The sequence below is a fragment of the Sorex fumeus genome, unplaced genomic scaffold (assembly GCF_029834395.1).
Source record: "Sorex fumeus unplaced genomic scaffold, SorFum_2.1 ptg000044l, whole genome shotgun sequence".
Classification (NCBI taxonomy): Eukaryota; Metazoa; Chordata; class Mammalia; order Eulipotyphla; family Soricidae; genus Sorex; species Sorex fumeus.
Window position 1 is genome coordinate 45,125,414 of NW_026606101.1, and position 20,619 is coordinate 45,146,032.

At 43.8% G+C, this 20,619-nt stretch overlaps 1 protein-coding gene across 4 annotated transcripts in view; it reads left to right on the plus strand.

Moving 5' to 3' along the window:
• USP13 (ubiquitin specific peptidase 13) overlaps window positions 1-20,619 on the plus strand; it is a 133,727-nt gene that overhangs the window by 105,972 nt on the left and 7,136 nt on the right. For all 4 annotated transcript variants that reach the window (XM_056121841.1, XM_056121839.1, XM_056121840.1 and 1 more), the window contains 3 exons: window positions 4,058-4,201; window positions 6,234-6,394; window positions 9,556-9,709. In XM_056121841.1, the coding sequence (XP_055977816.1) occupies window positions 4,058-4,201; window positions 6,234-6,394; window positions 9,556-9,709 (459 nt within the window). The remainder of the gene's footprint in view (window positions 1-4,057; window positions 4,202-6,233; window positions 6,395-9,555; window positions 9,710-20,619) is intronic.

Below are 20,619 nucleotides of genomic sequence, written 5' to 3' on the forward strand. Positions count from 1 at the left end.
GGGACCAGGGAGCTAGCACAGGAGTCAAGATGCATGCCTTGCATGCAGCCAACCCTGGTTTATCTCAGGCATTGCTGGGTGATTCCTGGAGGCTTGCAAGCAGCCGTGAGTGTAGCCCGGGGATCCAGGTAAGCCTGGCACTGCAGCATCTCTGCAGCACTGCACCCTCACTGACCACCAGGATTGCCCCTCTAGGTCCCCAGAGCACTGGGATGCCCCCTGCAAAACACTCCAGTATCACTGAAGGTTCCGGGTCAAACACTGCCCCGGTGAATAATTTTTTTTTAGTTATTGACTTACCGTGAGATATAGTTACAAAGCTTTCATGATTAAGTTTCAGTCATACAGTGGTTGAACACCCATCCCTCCACCAGTGTTCAGTGTTGTACTAGGGACAAGAATGTCCCTAGTAGACCTTCTGCCATCCCTACCCTACCCCTGCCTTTATGGCAGGCACTTTCCTTCCTCTCTCTCTACTTTTGGGCATTATGGTTTGCAACATGAATGCTGGGAGACCATCACAGTTGATCCTTTGTTCACTTTCAGCATACATCTCCCATCCTGATCGATCCCTCCAACCATCATTGACTTAGAGAATAATTTGACTGTCACCTTAACTGTGGCTGTTCAGGGTGGTTATCTTGTGACATTGCACTTCTTATTCCCTAAACTCAGTGTGATCAAGTGCTGTTTATCTAAGTCTAAGTCTAAGTCTAGATTTTCCTTTGATTATCACGGTAAGAAAGCAGGGCAGAGGATGAAACTGAGATGCCGGAAAGTGCAGACACCCCAAGATGTGGGACCGGAATCAAAACTCGGTTGGTTCTGTGTTATTTGACTTGTGGGATGGTGAGCCTTCCTGGCTGCTCCTCATCTGACAGAACATTGACCCATGTTCTTGACGCAGGGGAGTGGCGAGCCTTGGAACTGACTGTGAACTCTCAGCCATTTTCCAGGCTGGTTTGGCCCTGGAGCGAAGTCTGATGTTTATCAGAAAATAGAAATTATCTGGGGTTAATTTTCATTTGTGCTGTGCCTTTCTCAGATGTCTAAGAGGAACAACTTTGTTTTCATTTTCTACAAGTGAAAAGGCCTATTGCTGAAAAGTCCAGGCCTTCTCAGAGCTAAAAATTTAACTCTAGCCCAGACATCCCAGTTAAGAAATCTGTATTTTATGGAGCGCCAATATGTATCTCCAATATCTACAATGCTGACATCCCAGGAGTAGACTGATGGGATGTAATGTAGAGACCAACCAATGTGTACTCGCAGAAACACTGAAACTTCTAACAACAGCTTAGTAAACTCTCAGACAAGGGCTTCACGCACCAATGGTGAGATACAACTACTTCCACAAATTTTCTACGACAGAAACATTTTTTGATCGTTCTGTTAGCCATTTAGGGGTAATAAGCAATATAAAGTGAATTGTGAGCCTGCTGTGGGGGCAGGCTTGAAGGGTAGTTGGGAAATGGAAATAATGGTTGTGGGAAGGTGACAGTGGTGGTGGGATTGGTTGTTGGAATACTGAATGCCTGGAACAGATCTTCTTGAACAGCTTTGTAAATGATGGTGTTTAAATAAAGTGTGTGTGGGGAATAAGTAAAGAAAAAAAAGTGAATAGGCAGAGACTGTGGATTCGCAATAAGAATCAGCTATGCATTCCCTCTTCATAATCACTTAGCATTTGTAATATTTCTTCCTACTATTCTTGACTTCTGCATGGCTCACTTGAGTTTTCGCAGAAGTGAAGTTCTGCATTTTAGATACAGTATATTTTTATATATTCTTACACTTATTAAGCTCTCCTTCTTAAGCGGCATTTTAGGGAATCTGCGTCTTAGAAGAACTGGAAAAGTGTTCTGCAGAGTTCTGCGCTTTTTAACTTTTTTTTCTGTAGGAATCTTTTTAGAGAACTTTTGAGTTTTTCCTATGCTAATGGACTTTTGGATTTCTAGGGGGAGAATAGAGAATGTCGGGTCTTTGGGGGATGGGGGCACTGGGGCTTTGAAAGTGCTCTCAGGGTATGTGGCAACTGCCTTTGGGGACATTTGGTCAGTGGGGCTGGATGGTTCCATGTGAGGGCCCGAGGCTGGGGTGCTGTTTGGGTCCTGGGTTCTGGGGATCTCCAGCCCTACCCAGTGGTGTATAGTGTGTGGTGCCGAGATTGAACTGCAACCCAGACCGTGCCAAGCATGTGCCTGTGCTCTCTCTGTGGCCTCGAGAGTGTAGGGTTTAAGATCCTACTTGATCAGGGAGGCTGAAGGATACAGGGTTGAATTGCTTTCCTTGTGCGTGGCTGATCCCAGTCTTCACTCCCAGCCCACATTCCCCCAAGCATTGCCAGCCATCACTCCTAAGCCAGGAGTAGCCCCCGAGCATCAGTGCGGCCCCAGATCCCCCTATTTCTCCCCCACCATCCCCAATCTTGAACTTATTTGTCCACAGAAACCCTATGTTTTGTGGTTGAATAGTTGCATATCTAGTATGTAACTTACACGTAACTAGTTGTTACATATCTACATGCTCTGATGATGTCAAACTGACTTGGAGAATCATAGTTGTCTAATGACCTTGCTTTCTTCAAATTTGACTTCGGGGGCCAGAGCGATAGTACGGTGGGTAGGGCGTTTGCCTTGCACGCAGCCAACCTGGGTTTGATCCCCAGCAACCCATATGGTCTCCTGAGCACCGCCAGGAGTAATTCCTGAGTGCAAAACTAGGAGTAACTCCTGAGCACCCCTTGGTGTGACCCCAAAAGCGAAAACAAAAAACAAAAAAACAAAAAACAAAAAAAAAACCCAAAAAGAAACAAAAAAAATTGACTTTGGTAAGATTTTTGCGTCTCTTTTGTGAGAGAGAGCTTTGACAAACATTTCAATCTAATTTTATAGGCAGTGTCGCTTTCTTGGTGCTCCTACTGATTATTATCTTTGACAGATTTTTCAACCAAGTCCCATCAGAGACCACAGTACTGGTAAAACACTGGGATCAAAGTTTTGCTTTGCTAGCACATATTAGTGCTTTTTCTGAGTGTTCCTTCTACTCTTTGGTATAATTTGAGAGTACTCTGTAAGAGTGAACATTTATGCACAGCTTCACATATGTGCATATATATAAATACACATGAAATACATGGGCTGGAGCGATAGCACAGTGGTAGGGCATTTGCCTTGCACGCAACCAACATGGCCGACCCGAGTTTGATTCCTCCGCCCCTCTCGGAGAGCCCGGCAAGCTACCGAGAGTATCTCACCCGCACGGCAGAGCCTGGCAAGCTCCCCGTGACATATTCGATATGCCAGACACAGTAACAACAAAGTCTCCAATGGAGACGTTACTGGGCCCGCTCGAGCAAATTGATGAACAACGGGAGGACAGTGACAGTGACAGTGACATGAAGCACATACAAATATATGTGTCTGTATTTGTGCAAATATGTATCCACACATACATATTGAATATTTTTATATTATTGTAAAAAGGAAACAAAATAAAAATCCCTGTGTGTAAGCCACAGTTAGATTTGTATAGCAATCTTTTTTTTCAGAATTTGAAACGTGTAATTAAAGAGACATATTCTCTTTTCCTACTTAACATTTGGGCTCTCCCCCCCCAACTCCCCACCCCACCCCCAGATGATGACTTCCTTTGCTTATGGATGCCACTACAGATATGTCATAGTTTCCTGTGAGATTTAAGGAGCAGTTTTTTTGGCCTGTAGATATGATGTTCCTCTTTAATTTGTGAGGCCTTGAGGATGATCTGAGACTAAAATGGTTTGGGGAATATAGGAGATCTTTCCCACACAAAATTAGAACATCGTTTTTCAGGGTTTGGATTGTTTAGATAATTACCATGGATTTTATTTAGGTCAGAGATGTCCATTCACCTCAAATAGCTTAATATTGGATGGCTTAAGACCCAAGATAGTGAGTGAAAGCACCATAGATAACACTGAACAACTCAGCCTTTGGGTGGTATGTGGGTGAGGGGGTGAAGGGGTGTCGGGAGCAGAGGGGCTGCTGTTCCACACCTGTCCTGTTGTGCTTTATAGCATCAGACATTGATGAGTCATCGGTGATGCAGCTGGCAGAGATGGGCTTCCCTCTAGAAGCGTGTCGGAAGGCTGTGTACTTTACCGGAAATATGGGTGCCGAGGTGGCCTTCAACTGGATCATAATTCACATGGAAGAGCCAGGTAGGTCATGAGAGATGCCCTGGGTGATGATGCGGAGCACCTGGTCCTGTGCATCTCTGCAAACTCTGCCCGTTTTAAATGAGAATATTTGCCTTTTAATTGTTGAGATCTAAGAATTCTTTTTGCTTTCTTTCTTCTTCTTCTTCTTTTTTTTTTTTTTTGCTTTATGGGTCATACCCAGCAATGCACAGGGGTTACTCCTGGCTCTGCACTCAGGAATTACTCCTGGCGGTGCTCAGGAGACCATGTGGATTGCTGGGGATCGAACCAGGGGCGGCCGCATGCAAGGAAAACACCCTACCCACTATCCTATAGCTTCAGTCCCCCAGAGTTCTTTTATATATACAAATAACTTATATATGATTTCAAATATTCTCCCCCATTCTCTGGGTTGTCAGTCCACTCTCTTGATGGCATTTTAAGACACAAACATTTTTGTCTTTTTGCCTCAGATCCCTGGTCACTCCACGCTCTGGGCCATGCCCGGGGCTGCCCCTCCACCACCCCCGTTGGTACCCTGCTGCTACACCTGGCCTCTGGGAGGAAGGGAGGATCCTGGACCTCAGCAGTCCTCTCCTCATCAATGTTGCACATTTTTTTTTAAACTCCATCCTCCCTTTTGTAGTGGGCTGGATTTTAAATTATAAACTGTAATATCTCTAGGTAGAAGAGTTCTTAAAATTTTAATAAATACCTTATTACCTCTCCAAAAAAAAATAATAATCACTCCCAGTGATTCTCAGCCAACCTGACCTGTTAATGTAAGACTGCCAGCGGTGTAGGTCTGGCAGTGATGGGGACCAGCAGGACACCCCCAGAGTTCTTGCAGGCCCCAAGGCTATATGTGGCAGTGCTCAGGAGCCTCCAGTGCTAGACTCAGTTGCACTGAGGGGATGAGGTAAGCTTCTGTTTCCAAATTTGGGTGCCTGCACTGACCACAAGGTTATCTCCTCAGCCCTGAAGCACAGATTCTTTTCAATTTGAATTTTAAATCTATATTTATTTATTTGTCACTTGAGCTTTTGGTATTATGTCTCAGAAACCATTGTGAACCTGGGGTCACAAAGATTTACTCATGTTTTCTTCTAAGACTTTCATGATTAGGCCTCCTGTATTTAAGTCAGTGATGCATTTTATAGTTTGCTGCAGGTTGACTTTAGGTTGACCTTGCGACCACTCACTACTTTCGGACTAGCCAAGGGCTGGAGCGATAGTACAGCGGGTAGGCATCTGCCTTGCACGCAGCCAACATGGCCGACCTGAGTTCAATTCCTCCACCCCTCTTGGAGAGCCCGGCAAGCTACCGAGAGTATCTCGCCCGCACGGCAGAGCCTGGCAAGCTGCCTGTGACGTATTCGATATGCCAGACACAGTAACAACAAAGTCTCATAATGGGGACGTTACTGGGCCCCCTCGAGCAAATCGATGAACAACGGGAGGACAGTGGCAGGACAGTGACAGTGATACATTTTAAGTTACATTTTATGTTGGGTCTGAGGTAGGTACTCACCTTTATTTTCCTGCAGGAGGCTATGCATTTTTCCCTACCCACTGTTGATTGCAAAAGAAAACCAAACCTGCCCTCTTCCCGTTTTGAATATTATTAATACCTTTGTTCAAAAACAAATAAAAATAAAGGTTTATTTCTGGATTTCAATTTTGTTTCATTGGTTTATATCAAAGGTTGCTAAAGTTATTTGACCTCCAGCCCCCTTTTCAGAAATTGAAAACTGCTCTTGCTCCCTTGGAAATCTACTTTCTTCAGGGGAACAAACAGAAAGTGTGTCTTTCTAACCCCCTAATTACACCAGAGGCCTCTGCACCTTGGGCCTTTCAAGAACCCCTAGCGGGTGGGGGATAGTATTAACCACTTTGGGAAAGATTGGGCTGTGTGTTTATTCTTAGGCCAGAACTAGATTATCATTATAATTATAATTTTTAAGATATCTTCTCTTCTTAGCTCTGAATGAGTTTTGTTTTTTTTAAGACCAAAAAAAAAAAGTGAAAGGGATGGGTGTGATCATTTTCCCAGACTTTGCGGAACCCCTCACCATGCCGGGTTATGGAGGAGCAGTGTCTGCCTCTATTTTTGGTGCTACTGGATTGGATAACCAACCTCCAGAGGAAGTTATCAGCATTATTACTTCCATGGGATTCCAGCGGAATCAGGCTGTTCAGGCTCTACGAGCTTCGGTAAGCGGGAGAGACGTGTACGTGTGCGCATGTGCGTGTGTGTGCGTGCGCGCGTGCGCACCTTTCTCTTCCTGAAGGTGCCTTGCATTTTTGTCAGCTGCAAATGAGACTTTCCCTCTGCTCCAAATCATGTATGCTATTATAGCCCACCATGGCCTGTAGGTATTTATTTGCATATAGTAGATAGAGAGGAGGGAATCCTGTAGAGAATTTAACAATAGGGAGTTAAAAAAATGTCGAAACCTCTAGAACCAACTGTGCTGTAACCATGGGACCCATACTACAGTAATTAAATTAAAAAATGTATCAGTCAAGTATTCAGGTTGTGGGGGTGGTAGGGAGGGGCTCCTAAGTAGAAGGCTGGAGTGAGGGGGTGGTGGGCATAGAGGTGGGAACATTGTATGCCTGCAATCCTCTTATCAACAATGTTAAATCATGGTGTTCGGTAAAAGTTTAAAAAATTGGGTGGCAATCCAGCGGGGGTCAGATGTTCAAAGGAAAGCAACTGCCTATCCTAAGTGTTTATCCAGAGGGGCTGAAAGTTTACTTTTTTTTTTTCATGGCATGCCCTGAGTGTCTCAGGCCCTTTCTTGGAGGCGCTCTGTGCTGGGCTGTGTTAAGGAGTGGGAGCACAGGGTCCCCCCATCCAGCAGGGGTACCCTGCTCTCTGAGCACCGGGCCTCGGTCCTGGGGTCGGGGCCACAGGTCACGCGCAGCCTGCCTGGTTCTCACGCTCAGCCCTGTACCCCCCATATGGTCCACCCCATCTTCGCATACACGCCGGCCTGTCCTTGGGAGTCGGGGAGACGCCAGCCGGCGGGCACAGGCTCTGGGGTCCCTTGTCCCCATGGTATCTCGGTGGTGGTAGGTTTCCCGTGATGTCCCAGGGTGTCACCAGGTCCAGCTATGCAGCCTTACCCGGATGGCCAGCAGGGGCAGGCCTTGTAGGTGGAACTCCTGAGTGCATCCTTTGCTCCCCAGCAGCTGCTGGGTGGCCGCTGACCTTCAGTTGTGGGGATTCTTTGCACTCTGAGGCAGTTCTTTCTGAGAAGGTATGTTTTCTAATTTAAAGGCCACGGGGGAAATGTCTCAAAAGCACTATTAAAAATAGAGTGAAAGGGGTTCTTGGAAACACCCCCTGCTTTATCTCTCTACAGAGAGAAGGTTCTTCAGGATTCATGACAGTCCTGGTAACATTAGGAGAGAAGTGAAACTTACGGGTTAGATAGAAGAAGTTTCTCTTGCAGTGAGGACATCTGTCGAATAAGAAGGGAAAGTGTTGTTTTATTTATTTATTTTTTTAAATTTAAGCTTAATCACTGTAGTTTAGGTCACTTATTTGCAACTTTTAGTACTTGTGGTTTTGTTGTTCCCAAGTACCGTTTTTAAATTTTTTTTGTTTTTCTTTTTTGGGTCACACCCAGTGATGCACAGGGGTTACTCCTGGTTCATGCACTCAGGAATTACTCCTGGCCATGCTTGGGGGACCATATGGGATGCTGGGAATTGACCCCGGGTCGGGCCGTGTGCAAGGCAAACGCCCTATTCGCTGTGCTATCACTCCAGCCCCAATCCATTTTTAAATTTTGAGACCACACCTGGCTATGCTCAGGGCTTACTCCAGGCTCTGTGTTCAGGTGAGATTTGGGGGTGCTTATATAGTGCCCGGGATTGAACTTGGATTTGCCCTATGCAAGGCAAAGATCCTACCTACTCTTTTAACCCTCTTCTGCCTTGCCACTCCCCAACTCACTTTGTCTGGGTCTCTGTTACCTATTCTATCTGGCCTGTCTCACTGCCTGTGAGAGTCCTTTGCTGAGGTCATAGTGCCTCATGTAAACGTGGCTGGGACCATCTGTTTCCCTTTAAGACACTTAGGGTCTGTTTCAACCACTATCTGTTTCACTTCAGGGTATTTATTTAGGCCTCACTTACTTTATTTGCCTGACAGTTTTATTGGCGATTCTGTCTATAAACAAATTCTTTAACCTGACAATGATATCATAAACAGAGGAAATGTTTTTATGGTCAATTGGTTTGAACTGCATGAAGTTCAGCCTAAGACAATTTAACTTAACTAGCCATGTTGTCATTGTTAATATCAAGCATTCATCTTGTCTGCTGTAGTCTAACCATCCTGCATCCTTCTTCCGGGGAAGAGATTGCTCTAACTTGGTACTCGCTTGGCCAACTGCTACCTGTGTGATCATCTGTAGAAAATACAACTGGTAGAGCATAGAGTGTGGGCAGGTAATGTGGCTAGATAAAGGACTGCACTTTAACAGATGCCACTGTCTTTGGCATTCTGCAACCCATTATTATCAGCTCAGTGTGCAGAAATGCTAGCTCAGACTGATAGGGGCTTTTTGAATGCTGATCTGCTACTCACAAGTATTTTCTTTCTTTTTGAAAACTGAATCACCATGAGATACTCAGTTACAAAGTTGTTTATGATTGGTTTTTAGAAATACAATGTTCCAACATCTATTCCTTCACCAGTGTGCATTTCCCACCACCAATGTCCCCAGTTTCCCTCCCATTACCATTCCAGCCTGCCTCTATTGAGCAGGTACCTCTCCCTCCCTCCTTCCCTCCCTCCCTCCCTCCCTCCCTCCCCCCCCCTCTCTCCCCCCCATTTTTTGGGGATTATGGTTTGCAATATATGTACTGAAAGTTATTATGTATATCATTTTACCTCCTTTCAGCACTCAGTTCTTGTCCAGAGCGATCATTTCTAACTATCACTGTCATGGTGATCCCTTCTCTGTCCTAACTGCACACACATTTGGCAAGCTTCCAACCATGGCCCAGTCCTGCTGGCCCTCATTTCTGTTGTCTTTGAGTATTAGTCTCATAGTAAGTTTTTCTTTCTTTCTTTTTTTCTTTAACATCCCACAAATGAGTGCAGTTGTTTTACATCTGTCTCTCTCCCTCTGACTCACTTCATTTAACTTTTTTCTAGTGGACCTAATGACAGACTTTGGTTGGGAGACTTGCAGAATGCCCGCTGAAGTTGCACTTCAAACGTGAAGAGCTTCTTGCTCAGAGGTGCTTCATTAATTCAGGACTCCTTCCCCATGAGCTTGGCGTCCTGGTTCACATGCTCAGCATCTACTGAGGATGGGGCGCTGTGTATATTGTAAACTGTCTTGTTTTATTAGAGTAATAACCTGGAAAGAGCGCTGGACTGGATCTTCAGTCATCCCGAGTTGGAGGAGGACAGCGACTTTGTGATGGAGATGGAGAATAATGCCAATGCGAATATCATCTCTGAGGCCAAGCCTGAAGGACCTAGAGTCAAGGATGGATCTGGAAGTATGCTCTTGCCTTAGGGATCTACTCAGCATCTATTTATTTTTAATGTTCAATTTTTTTTGGGGGGGGCGGGGGTTACTACACCCCAGGTCTGTGCTGAGGGTTGCTTCCAGAAGTGCTCAGACCACTACACAGTGCTGGGATCGAAACTGGGCCTCCACACACTACACATATGCTCAGTCCTTGGAGCCAGTCTCTGACGTAACACTGCGTACTCAAACCTTTGCCATCTTTCAAAAGTTGGTGAAGATTCTGTCTTGTAAAGTGTGCATTTTTCTGCTGTGTTTAGATCACAGTAAATCAATAGTGTATTGGCTAAACTCTGAATTGTGTGACCCAGTTGTGTGCGCGCTGAAGTTTAGTACCAACTTTGGCTTTCCTTATCCTTAGAGGTTAACTGTTTTTATGAAACATGGGTATTAAACATTTTTTTAATCCAAAGAGCTCTGATTTACAAAGTTACTGATAATTGGCTCTTAGGCATAATATATATATGTAATACACACACACACACACACACACACACACACACACACACATATATATATATATATATATTTTTTTTTTGCTTTTTGGGTCACACCTGGCGATGCACAGGGGTTACTCCTGGTTCTGCACTCAGGAGTTACTCTTGGTGGTGCTCAGGGGACCATATGGGATGCTGGGAATCGAACCCGGGTTGACTGTGTGCAAGGCAAACACCCTACCCTCTGTGCTATCTTTCTAGCCCCAGGCATATAATATTTCAAAACCAAACCCACTGCCAGTGTCAACTTCCCTCCCTTAGTAATTCTGTGCTAACCTCCTGGCTCACCCTCTTCCCTAACCCCCAGCACCTTGATTTCAAAGTTTGGTGGTTGTAGTTTAGTTCTCATGTTTTCAGTGTTGTTGAGTCTGTGCTTTGGATAAATAGTTGTAGCTCTGTCCCACATCATTAAGACCAGGAAATCCCCAGCTACTGACTCTGAACCCAGATAACATGGAAATTCTTATTAATAAGAGAGCATGCTTCTTTTGTTTTCTTTTAAAAATTATAGTGTAGGGGGCTGGAGTGATAGCACAGTGGGTAGGGTGTTTGCCTTGCACGCAGCCAACTCAGATTCAATTCCCAGCATCCCCTAGGGTCCCCTGAGCACTGCCAGGAGTAATTCCTGAGTGCAGAGCCAGAAGTAACTCATGTGCATTGCTGGGTGTGACCCTAAAAGAAAAAAATTATGGTATAAATAAGGTGGTTGCAATATGTTAAGATGTATGGGATTGATGGACAAAGTTACAACAAACTGCTCGACCCCTGCCACCAAAGTGTCCAAACTCTACCTCTATCCCTGCATCACCTCTAGTCTTCTTACTCTTTTCCCTCTATCTCTCCCCAACTGCACAGCAATCTGAGTTTTTCAATCCAAGGCTAAGGGTTTGTCATTGTTCTTTTTACTGTTATGTGAGAGCACTTGTTTTTATGATGATGTTTATCAAAGAGTTTAAAGGCAGTTTTATACCCTTGACCCTGTCATTTATCAATACCAACTGCTGATAATATTTTTGAGGGGCCATCAGAATGACAGAAAGAGATGCCATAGACTAACACTCTTCCTCTTAGCACTGTAGCACTGTAGCACTGTCCTCCCGTTGTTTATCTATTTGCTCGAGTGGGCCCAATAATATCTCCATTGTGAGGCTTGCTGTTACTGTGTTTGGCATATTGAATATGTCATGGGGAACTTGCCGGACTTTACCGTGTGGGCGGGATACTCTCGGTAGCTTGCCGGGCTCCCAGAGAGGGACGGAGGAATCAAACCCAGGTCAGCCTTGTGCAAAGCAAACACTGAACCCGCTGTGCTATCGCTGTAGCCCCCTATTTGCACTAAATACTTAAAAATGTCTCTTCAAGTGTCAGGTTCTGCTCTCAGACATGTGCACTTATGGTAATTTCTCCTTACCCATGTCCATGGTTTTACTTTCCTCGTTTTAGTTACCCCTCAGTTCAAAAATATTATGTAGATTGAGATAACTGTAGAGAATGAGACTATATTTACAAAACTTTCATTTCATATATTGGCATAATTGTTCTGTTTAACTTAGATATTGTGTATATCTCATAATTTGTAAATTGTACATTTGTAAATTCAACTTCATCCTAGATATATATATATATATATATATATATATAAATATATATGAATATATGTCTGTAGGATTTGGTTACTATTCACATTTCAGTCTTCCACTAGAGGTTGTTGGCCATATTCCCCAAAGATGAGGTTGTTACTGTAAACATTCACTTATCACCACTTCCATTTTCCAGGTGACAAAACAGAGACATAGAAAGCTTATATTCCTTGTTCATGGTCACAGAGCTCTTGAGAAGTAGAGTCAGGCCCGAAGATCAGAATCTGTCTTCTTCCCCAGGGTAATTCACCATTTCTTTGACACCATTGCTTGCAAAATGAAGTTTAGGTTCTTTTTCTTGGCATTTAGCGGTCAGCTTTGTTGTCATTTTTCCTGTTACCATCTCCAATCCTCCTGTGTTCTGACACCTGGTAGTTCTGCTCTGGCAGCCACGTCCCACCAAATCAGCCTTCGCTGATCCCCTTACAGGCCGTTGCTGAGGTTAATCTTCCTTGTGAACTGTCCGTCTTCTTCACCACACACACTGCCATCCTGCTGTTATTCAACGTTGGCAAGATTCCATTTCTTTGAACTACCTTCCCAGGCCCTTGTCATAAGTGGTTGGCTATCCTTCTTTCCTCTCTAGTAATTGATCTGTTGATATTAACATCCCTTCTAAATCCATCGTCAAAATAACCCTCTGAGGTAGATGCTGTTATTATTCCCACTTTACAGGAAAAAACTGAGGCAGAGTTTGTTCTGTCATCTGCCAAGGTCACATAGCTCGTAATTGGTAGAACTAGAATTCCAACTCAGTTTTCTTACAGATCCTGTGCCTGCTGTTGTAACATAGTGTTGGTTCTGTTTTTAATCTTGTCAGATTGATCTTGGAAGAACATGTTATATAATGATCTATGTCTTCCCTTTGGGAGCTTATGGAGGGCAGAGTCTGTCTGACTTTTCTTAAGTTCACGGTGATGGGCGCACACAAAATACCAAGTGAATGCTAACTGGATTTAAATATATTTAAATAAATTTACAACAAAGTTTATTCCTATCACCATGTAACAGTACTTATGTGTTGCTATTATTGTTCTTACCAGCCCTTACATGCATATGTTGATCTAATCTAGAGAGTGTGAGGGTGGCAGGAAAATCTCTTCAATCGAAAATAAAAATTTCTTCACAGAAACTGTTTTAATGCCCTCTGGGTGGGAAAAGGATGTGATGTCGTTCTCCTGTCTTTCATATTCATCAAAGGGGGTTTTGTATTACTTTTCAGAAATCTCTGGCATGCCTAAAGTAGTAAAAGCTCTAATGGACAAGACACTCAATAAATCATAAACAGGATTTATTATGTATTTTATGGCCTTTGGTTCCTTGGTTGTCTGTAATGGACTTTTCTTTCTTGCAAAAGGAATAAACCACAAGATGGGGCCATAGTGCGTAGTTTAGCTGCAACGATTTTTGGCTGTAGAGCAAGCAAGGGAGAGTGAGCTCATTATGGGTTTCTGTCTTCTCGTGGAGCTTGGAGGCACCACGCGGTTTTCTTGAAGATGATCAGTAATGATCAAAATGAACGCATCATGTCTTTAGTGTCTTTGTGTTTCCTGTCCTGAGTAATCTGCAGATATTCCTGACACAACTGCAGGTTTGAGACCATGTGTTTGATCCTGCCATACCACCAACACACCACACACACACACACACACACACACACACACACACACACACACACAGACACACATTCAGTTGAACATGCTTGAGCCTTCCTTTGATTTCTTTGCAGTAACTTTCTAGACTGAAGTGTTTGAATCAGAATTGCGTGTTTTTGAGGGTCTCCCGGTGACCCCCCCAGAAATACATCACTCCTTTGTTTTGCACCAGGGACTCTCCTCTTCCCCTCCCCCTGCCCCCCAATTGTTCTGTCAGGTTGTGCATCTTCATATTTTTCTTATCTTCATTGCCTGCTTGTTTTTCTTCCTGTGTTAATGCCTCCTTTACTTTCTTTGACCCATTTTCCCATTTTATTGAGGTTTTCATTTTTTATATTGTATCTTACTTTGGGAATACCTAGAAGCTTTACAATATTGACTTTTGGGTGTTAGAAACATTTTCTCTTTGCTTCACTCTCCTCACTGCAAAACTGTACAGTTTTCTTTTTATATTTCCCATGTGTTTCTGGTTAATTTCTTTCATGATTACATTTTCTGTAACTTATGAATAGAACTTTTACTCATATTATATTTTTAAAATTGTCCCTGCTGATTTTGGAAAGTTCCTGTCTTTATAACTGGCTGTTCTGCAAAGATTTGATTACAGTTGTATCCAATTCAGAGGTCATCTTGGGGAGATGTATGTTCTTTTTTTTTTTCCCTTTATTTTATTTTATTTTTTTTACAGTTGTAGATTTACAATTTTTTGTGCTTTGGTTTCAATTATACAATGATCAGATACCCATCCCTCCACCAGTGCCCATTTTCCACCACCATGGATAATATCCCTCCCACCCCCATCCCCCCATTCCCCCTGTCTCTGTGGCAGGGCAATCCCCTGTGTTCTCTCTCTCCTTTTGGGTGTTGTGGTCTGCAAAAGAGGCATTGAGTGGCAAACATGTTCAGTCCATAGTCTACTTTCGACATGCAGGGAGATGTATGTTCTTTGACGCTGTCAGTACATAGGTTGTTTATATTCCCACAGCATTGCTTTTTTACCTTTCCATTCTTAATTGCTCAGGAATTGGTTCAGACATTTAAATTGGGGTATTTAACTACAGTTTTTTCTCTTTTGTTGACTTTTGAAAAACAGCCCATCTGCTGTGCTTACAGCTTACTCCTGGCTCTGTGCTCAGGGATCACTCCTGTCTGGATTTAGGGGACTGTATGGGGTTCTGAGAATTGAACCTGAGTTGGTCACATGCAAGGCAAACACCTTACTTGCTGTACTATGTCTCTGGCCTATAATTTATATAAACATTTTTAAATTATTTTTTGGGGGGAAACTTCCTAAGGACTGTCCAGGGAATCTGCGAGCCACTCCCAGTGTTACCCAGCCAACCAGGCCTGGCAGCTCAGTGCCAAGGCTCAAGAACACAATCCTGCTATGGCCATTGAAGACCACTGGAGCCACCTCTGTAGTGTTCAGGGACCACTAGGATATCACTTGCAGGGTTTGGGGGGGAGGGGCTCCTGGGCTATACTAGATGTTTGGGGACCTTGTGGTCCAGGGATTGAGTCAGATTTGACTAATCTCTGGAATATTTCCCCAGCCCAGTGTAAAGTAAAAGTAAAGGCCCTCCCGTTGATCATCGATTTGCTCGAGCGGGCCCAGTAACGTCTCCATTGGAGACTTTGTTGTTACTGTGTCTGGCATATTGAATACATCATGGGGAGCTTGCCAGGTTCTGCCGTGTGGGCGAGATACTCTCGGTAGCTTGCCGGGCTCTCCAAGAGGGGCGGAGGAATCGAACTCGGGTCGGCCATGTTGGCTGCGTGCAACAAAATTTATTTAATTATGATGGTTTAAGGCACATGTTCATAATAGTGTTAATGTGTGTGGTTTTGATGTACACCATTCTCTCATCTCACCAAAGTGCCCAAGACCTTCTACCATGTCCTTATGTTACTTCTCACCCACCTCTTCATTTCTTCTCACTCCTTCCTCTGTTTACTTGGTAGTCTCAGGTTTATAATCCAGGGCCAAGGAATTGTTAGCATTCAATAATTCTGTTCTTTTATTTTCTCTCTCTTTAGATAACACAGATGAGTCACATCCAGAATTTTTCTTTCTCCCTCTGACTTATTTTGCTTAACGTAACACCTTACAGTTCCATCCAACTGCAAGTTACAACCAACTGCAAGATTTCTTCATTTCTTATGACCTCACAGTATTTCTTTGTGCTTTTATATAGTGACTTCTTTATTCACTCATGTGGATTGTTTTCATATTCTGAATGTTGTACCAAGTGCTTCCATGAAAGCAGGTGCAACATATATCTTTTTGAATGAATGTTAGAGTGTCTTAGTGGGTAGGTGCAAAGAAGTAGAATCACTGGGTCAGATGAAAGCTCTGTTTTTACTTTTTTTGAGAAATCTCCATACTGTTTTCCAGAGATGACTGATGCAGCCAACATTCCCACCAATAATCCCACCAATGTCAGGGATCCTTTTGTACTACATCCTTGCCAACACTGGTTGTTCCAGTCTTTTTGAAACACACCATTCTTACTGGTGTTTGAGGATGTCTCATTGTTGTTTTGGTTTGCATTTCCCTGATAATAGGTGCTGATGAACATTTTTTTTTTTTGCTTTTTGGGTCACACCCAGCGGTGTTCAGGGGTTATTCCTGGCTCTGCACGCAGGAATTACTCCTGGCGGTGCTTGGGGGACCATATGGGATGCCAGGGATCAAACCCAGGTCAGCCGCATGCAAGGCAAACGCCCTATTTGTTCTGCTATCACTCCAGCCCCGAACATTTTTTTCATTTACCTTGCCATCCTGTGTCCTCTGTATGCAAGTGTCTCTTTATTTCTCTCCCCAGTTTTTTGATGGGATTGCTAATTTTTGTTGTTGAGCTCTGTGAATGCTTTATGTTGCTTGAAAATCATGTATTATTTGCAGATATTTTCTTCCATTCAGTAAGGTGTCTTTGTTTCAGCTTGAATTTCTTTTTTGTGGGGATGAAGGGTGCACACCAGCGGTGCTCAAGGGTTACTCCTGACTCTACACAGTAACCACTCCTGGTGGACTCAGGGAATCATATGTAATGCTGGGAATCAATCCTGGGTTGGCGACCTACAAGGCAAGTGCCCTACTTGCTGTACACTCTGTGAAACCTTCTTAATTTGATTTTACCATTTAAAAAAATTTTGTGCACATTATATCTGCTAACCATGGAAAGCACCTCTGATGTCCCTATCTTGGAGAGTTCTGCCATGTTTTGTGAATGCAGTTTAAAAGTGATGGTAATTGCTGTTTGAAATGGAACTAAATAGAGAGCCAAAGTAAACCACAGAAAGCCAACAGCCTACATTCTGGCTTCTGTTGCCAGTGGCAGCCAAAGGAGCCAGTCCTGTCTAAGCAGAAGTGAGAAGGGTGGTACCATAACAGCCAGAAAGTGCCAGGCAGATTGGTTTCACTCATGCCCCTGACTCCTTTGTATCTGGCTGTGCCCTGGGTCCTGCTTCCTGTGTGGGTTCTAGATTCAGACCAGATCTGCCCGGTCACTCCAAGATGGCTGTGGGCACCTCCTTACAGGGGTCTTCTAGATTAAGTTCAGGAGAATTGGGTCTTAGTGGGGATTTCAGAGTCCCTCAGATGCCCAGACCTCTCGAAGAAGGAACCTGGGGGTGAACACATCATTGCTCCCAGAATAGAAACCGGAAAGCGAAGGGTTGTCCCTTCAAGCTTTATTTCAAGTGTGATCTGCAGAGTCAGAATTCCCTGAGAACTTGCTAGAAATGCAAATTTGTCCTCCTTTTCCTTCTTCTCTTCCACTTCCTCTTCCTCCTCCTCCTCCTCTTTTTTCCCTCCTTTCCTCTTCTTCCTCTCCGTCTTCCCTCTTCTCCACCACCTCCTCCTTCTTCCTTCTTCTTCTTCCTTCTTTTTATTTATTTAATTTTGGGGCCCCACCTGCTGGTGTACAGGGCTTACTCCTGGCTTTGTACTCAGGAGAAACTACTGGTGGGTTCAAGGGACCATATAGGATGGCAGGCATTGAACCAGGATTGGCCTCGTGCAACGCCTATGTCCTACTCGCTGTATTATTGTTATGGCCCCAGAAATGCAAATTCTTAGTCCTAAACTTGAACCTACTGAGTATCTATCTATTTATCTATCTATCTATCTATCTATCTATCTATCTATCTATCTATCGCACTGTAGCACTATCCTCTCGTTGTTCATCAATTTGCTCGAGCGGGCACCAGTAATGTCTCCATTGTGAAACTTGTTGTTACTGTTTTTGGCATATTGAATACATCACAGGGAGCTTGCCAGGCTCTGCTGTGTCGGTGGGACACTCTTGGTTGCTTGCCGGGCTCTCTGAGAGAGACAAAGGAATCGAACCTGGGTCGGCTGCATGCAAGGCAAACGCCCTACCCCGCTGTGCTATTGCTCCAGCCTATATATATATAAAGGTAAAGGTAAAGGTAAAGGCCCTCCCGTTGATCGTCGATTTGCTCGAGCGGGCCCAGTAACGTCTCCATTGGAGACTTTGTTGTTACTGTGTCTGGCATATCGAATACTCTCGGTAGCTTGCCGGGCTCTCCGAGAGGGGCGAAGGAATCGAACTCGGGTCGACCTTGTTGGCCGCTTGTAAGGAGAACGCCCTACCACTGTGCTATCGCTCCAGCGATACATATACATATACATATACATATACATATACATATACATATATATATATAATTGTAAATGGTTCTTCCATTTACAATTTTGTCAATGATGGTTTCTTGTGTATACAGTCCAACATTGCATCCATCACCAGTGTGCCTGCCTCTCCTCCCCAAAGATTCCAATGCTCCTGCTTCTCAACAACCCCCTCTCCCAATCTTCCTTAAGCTCCCCAGCTCAGTTTTGAGCATTTGTTCTCTCATTGTATTACCTTTGGCCCTTCTTTTGCCCCATTGCGAGTTTTTGAAAAATTCACATGCAAAAGGAAATCAGACTTTGACTCTGACCTCTCTGGGCTTCTGCTGTTGGCAAAATCACTTCTGTTTCTGTGGTGCACCTAATGTGCATTTATTTATTTATTTTAAAGAACTCACTGATTGCTGATGTAATTAAAATGTGATTAGACTGTGATTATTCAAAACCTGTTCTGCTTCCTTCTGCCACATTGCTGTAAGAGTTCAGGCATCTTCCATGGCCACTGAGATTTTCTAGCAAGGGGAGCAGAGAGACATTTCATTTACCTAATGTCGGGCTCCTTGTATGCTGAGCTCCCCGAGGAATGTGGCCGGATCGGAAAGCAGGAGGTACAGCTGCACAGGGAAGCTAAGCACCAGTGGTCTGATTGAAAACCACCCACCCAGTACAACTGGGCTGCAATTCCCTTCTCACTTTAGCACCTGTTTGTAATTTCGCTGGTGCTGTTGGAAGTTAAGAGGAAGCCATTCAAGGTGTGAACTAATTTATACTCAAGTATGAGTGACTGAGTTGGGGATGGGGCTTAGGAATTACTGCAAACAATTAAGCTTGGAGTTTTACAGGTGTAAGTAGGAGACATACAGATGATTGATAATTTTGAACAGACAGGGTTTGGGGAGATGCAATTTATGTTGTTTATAATCCCTTTAAAAGGTCAGTGCATGGTTGTCAGCTCCTTAAGCTGCTAATGTTTCCTTTGATTTGAAACTGAGTTTTCTAAAAGTCCCAAATCAACCTCCTCCTCCCCTCGCCCTCCCACCATTTCACTCTGGTGTTTCCTTGGAGCTCGGATGAGAACAGCAAACTGCTGGGGCTAGAAATTGATAATCAGGAGTCAAATGTTAGTAAATTGAGCGTATTCTCCCTCCCGTGGTGCAAAGGGAATTGGGAATAGGTAATGAAATAAATTGTTCAAGTTAGAAAAATTTGGTTGGAAATCTCAGCTTAGGTCTCTCATCAGAAAGCTGCAAAGTCTCTGGGGTGTTGAGGATCTTTTCAACAGTATTTTTCCCACTTTTCTTTTTTGGTATTCCTAAATTCTGAATAGTCTTTAGTCTAACTACTACATCTCTCTGTCTTACAAGATTGCTTTTTGCAGATGCCATCATAGATTATGAAATACCAATTGATTTAATGGGACTACTTTTGCTTTTGCTGTGTTGTTGGACTATAATTTTCACAGAAGTAAACCATGATTCTTGGGTACGTTTGAACTGAACTCATTACATATTTTAGCTCAGTAGTTCATGAGGAACCTAGCTGAACATTACTACCGGTTCAAAAGCACCAAAGAGGCTAGTATATTTGCTGAGTTAGATTAAAAAAAATTCATGTGTTCATGGGCATAGACCATAGTTCCTTGAGGGCACTTGTCTACTGAACAGACATTTTTGTGCCTTTATCTGAAAAAATTTAGTCAACAAGTTACAAGTCTGGGAGTTTCAGCAGTGTTCAGTCGATGAGCTAATAAGTGTATTTATTCCACCAGACCAGCAACTGGCAAAGCTTTTCATTAAGGAGCCAGATAGTGAATGCTCGGGCTTTCTGACCCCTGTCCCATCGGCTCCCCCTGATCTGCCATTCTCCTCAGCAAAATAAAAATTGTGGGCTAGACTTGACCTCTGGGTCTTCACAGTTTGCCGGTGCCCACCCAGATGACCCTTGGTGGCACTTTTCTGAGAGATGAATCATCCTGCTCACTGCCTTTTCTTAAGCTTCAGATGCTTTTGCTAACTCTGCTTTCCTTTTTGGAGGGGCCTGGGTCCTGCCTGGCAGTTTCTGGGAGTGATGGCGCTTTCTGACAGAGCAGCTTCAGAGAAAATTGCTGTGAGGTTGGGTTCTGAAAATGTCTTGCTGTGAAGAATTCTTTCTATAGAAAGGCTGGGAAATTTTCAGAAATTACAGAAAGATCCCTTTTGTTGGAAGCGGGAAGAGAGGAGGAAAGGGATAGTTGTGGATGCTGTTTTTTCGAGCTAATTAGAGAGGGAATTTCCCAGGTATTTAGACAGTTTTGTTCAACTCTTCCCGGAACCTTGGCGGGTTTCTGTGTTAAAAGTCAATGTTTTGAGCACTGATTGGCTTTGTCTTTAGCGACCCTTTCTAGCTACACAAAAAAGATATCTCTGCATTTGGGGGAGTATGTGTAGTGTGTGCTG